General features: G+C 28.1%; 1 protein-coding gene across 1 annotated transcript in view; it reads right to left on the bottom strand.

The window, feature by feature from the left end:
* Positions 1–2,523: 2,523 nt before the first annotated feature.
* Positions 2,524–3,202, bottom strand: part of LOC105627250 (transcriptional enhancer factor TEF-1) — a 92,943-nt gene continuing 92,264 nt past the window's right edge. The window contains exons 8-9 of the mRNA XM_012208539.1: positions 2,958–3,192; positions 2,524–2,637 (exon numbers count right to left, since the gene is read on the bottom strand). Of these exons, the coding sequence (XP_012063929.1) occupies positions 2,524–2,637; positions 2,958–3,192 (349 nt within the window). The remainder of the gene's footprint in view (positions 2,638–2,957; positions 3,193–3,202) is intronic.

The following is a 3,202-nucleotide window of genomic DNA, read 5'->3' as shown; positions in this document are numbered from 1 at the left end:
CATATATATATATATACACATATATATATACATATATATATATGATGTGATTAAATAAAGTCAACTGCAAGATATGGTCCTCTACTCGTTTAAACAATTGCCACTAAGTTCATGAAAAATCTCTGTATGCATTCTCTATGGTCCATGTTTGTGTAATATGTAAATAATATTATTAAGTACGAAACATTTTTTTTGCAACGGGCTATTGTATCCCCTTATATCAGTGCTTTGAAAAATACTTTTAACTTACAGAGATTTGAAGAGCGATATTGAAATCAGATTGAACGATGTACCATAATTTGAATATCGACGCTTCATGTTACTATGAAATCGCCGTATATTTTGCTATATTTTTTTTAAGATTGATTTCAATACACTCCTGATCGAAAAATGCCAAGATCAGATTTTTAGAGTAATCAAAGTTCCTATCACATAGCTATAACTTATGATGGCCTTCCATCTGTATAATCGATGTATATCGATCTGGTATATCGCTTTGTAAGTGTAGAGAAAGATAAAAACAAACAAAGTACGCTAAGTAAAGAAAATCATTCATCAGTAAGAAATACTATAGAAAATGATCTTAGAATACAAAGTGATTATTGATATATATGAGAAATACAAACACATCCCTTTAACCTAAGTGTCGCTGCCTAATCAGAATGGGTTTGCACATTAGCAAATGCGTTTTATAAGATTAAATTTGAAAAAATATATAAATAATCATTCTTTTTTAATGATCAATTGCAGATTGATCGCTATAGCAAGATTCTCACTGATAAGAATTTTAGCATGAAAAGCAGTTCTGTGACAAAGCTTAAAGAAACGCATGTTAATGTTCAATATTTCAATATTTTTTCTTTTGTCTCTTACTTATAAATCTGATAATTAAAGCAATATATAATATTGTATTCCATATTACATAAAAAAATCATAATGGCATATCTCTCGGTCAAACTTCATTTCTTTTAAAACTTAGAAATCACTTAGATAACTTTATACACGATCATTTATAACAATGTAAATCGTAATCATTGCATTAATATTTAACATATATACTCTTATACGTAATATATGTATATCTGTGTGTGGATGATTCTTGTCTCGAGTCTCTATAATATATCGTCTAATGTAATAATAAAACTATAATACTAAATCAAATATTGAGGTACCATGCCTTTCCGAGATCAGAGTCTGTTTCTGTTTTCTCTTTTTTTATTTTTGTTGCATAATTATTTTTATGCAGTTTTATACCAAAATTTATTGTCGATTTTAAATTAATTCATTACAATATAGTCTCTCTTATTAAAATCGATTCTCTTTTAAGATTAATCGACGGTTTATTGAGACGTCGATTAAATAGGACAATGATTATGATAAAATATATACATGAAAAACTTTTTAATTCCTATTTTATTATAAAATTTACAATGATTGTATGATATTTTAAAGATATTGTTCGGGATAAAGTAAAAATTTTTTCTTAATTATCATATCAAATTTTTATCTATTAACTCAAGATCAATACAAAGTGTAATTAAATCAATTAAGTTACTAAAAGTGTGAATTTTGAATCAAACTCAAGCTCGGGCTGGCCAGTACTCTATTATATATGTATACATATGTGTGTAGAGTCCTTATTAAGGAGTTTCACGGAAAACGTTCGCAACATATTTCATTAATTTTATTTTGCGTTATAAAACACTCGAGTTCGAGGATAGAAATTAAACTCTTTTTGGGATATTTATAATATTTATTATATTATACTTAGAATTTTTCATCTTTAATTTAATTTCTTAGCATGCACAGCCGGTTCTTGAAATATCGCGCAACTTGTTTCTTTTATTTTCTAATATTTCTCTACAACTAATTCTTTAAAATGAGAAAAAATATTCTTTATAAAATTCAAATTTATGAAATTAGTATGTTACATAAGAAAAATTCGCATACAAAAATTTGCAAAAAAAAAAAGAAAAACATAGGCAATGCAATATTATAATAATTGTATATAGAGGAAGTTTTATTATAACATCTATTATTTACTCAGTATTTACAACTGTTTATAGAATGATTCTCCATAATTTTTATGTCATCGATCGAATATTTTCCATCGAAACTCTCATATTTACGCATCATATCGCAATCAAATTCCTCTATTCTAAGTGTTCTTCTATTCTAAATTAGCTGAATTCCTCTAAACTAAATTTTTCTTTTTACGCTACTGCTTATTGTTTCCCATTTTGTCATATTTGACACAATAATATAGTGAGAACAAAATATACTATGTAATAACATTTCCAATCAATTCGTGTCATTTGGAATAAGAATAAGAAGTAAAGGAAAGATTAGAGGAAATGCTCGACATTGCTCGACTCCAATAACTTTAGAATAGAGGAACTCTGCTATATGCATATATTGTATTTTCACAATATAATCATGTGTGTATATGTATATGGATGATCTTTATGTGATGGTAGGCACTGATGGGGGTGGATGGCTGCATAGCGAGCAGGTTCAAGCAGGCTAGTCTTGGACCAATCTGTATATGTGATGCTGAGCACCGTGTTCAGATGCCGATACTTCGAACACATATGCCGTACACAATAACGTTTCCTGCGTATCCCTGTTCGTGACAACCTGAAAAGAAAAAAGGTAAAAATAAGAAAATATTTCTATAACATACTTCTATAACATTTATAGCACAATTATTTGTAACTAATTTTTTGTTCATATAAAGAAGAAGAAATATAATAATATCAATATTCTAACAGAATTTTGTAATATAAATGGTAAAATCAAGACAAATAAGTTTAAAATTAATGGGATAAACTCAAAATATAATTTTTTTTTTAAATAAATTTGAATCCGATATTTCAAAGAATCTTTAAGTTTTTATTCAAGAATAAAGAATTATTTATAATACATAATATATAAAATTGACACATATGATGTCATACCTGAAGGATGGTGAAATTTTCGAGAACGCTATTCATCATGTACTTTTCTGGCAGGTGCTTCAGTTTGTGGATGAAATTAATCATATATTCGCACATAGGTGAACGGCTAATACGGTAAACGAACCTGCCATTCTCAAACCTGGCGTACTCCGTCTCTACCTTCTCTACTACCTGCTTTCCGAAAGAGCATACTTTCGTCGAACATGTTATCGTCATATTCTCGTTGCTCTCGTACCTGTTAATAT

The sequence above is a fragment of the Atta cephalotes genome (genome assembly GCF_000143395.1).
Source record: "Atta cephalotes unplaced genomic scaffold scaffold00008, whole genome shotgun sequence".
NCBI lineage: Eukaryota > Metazoa > Arthropoda > Insecta > Hymenoptera > Formicidae > Atta > Atta cephalotes.
This window is presented reverse-complemented; position numbering and strand designations above follow the sequence as displayed.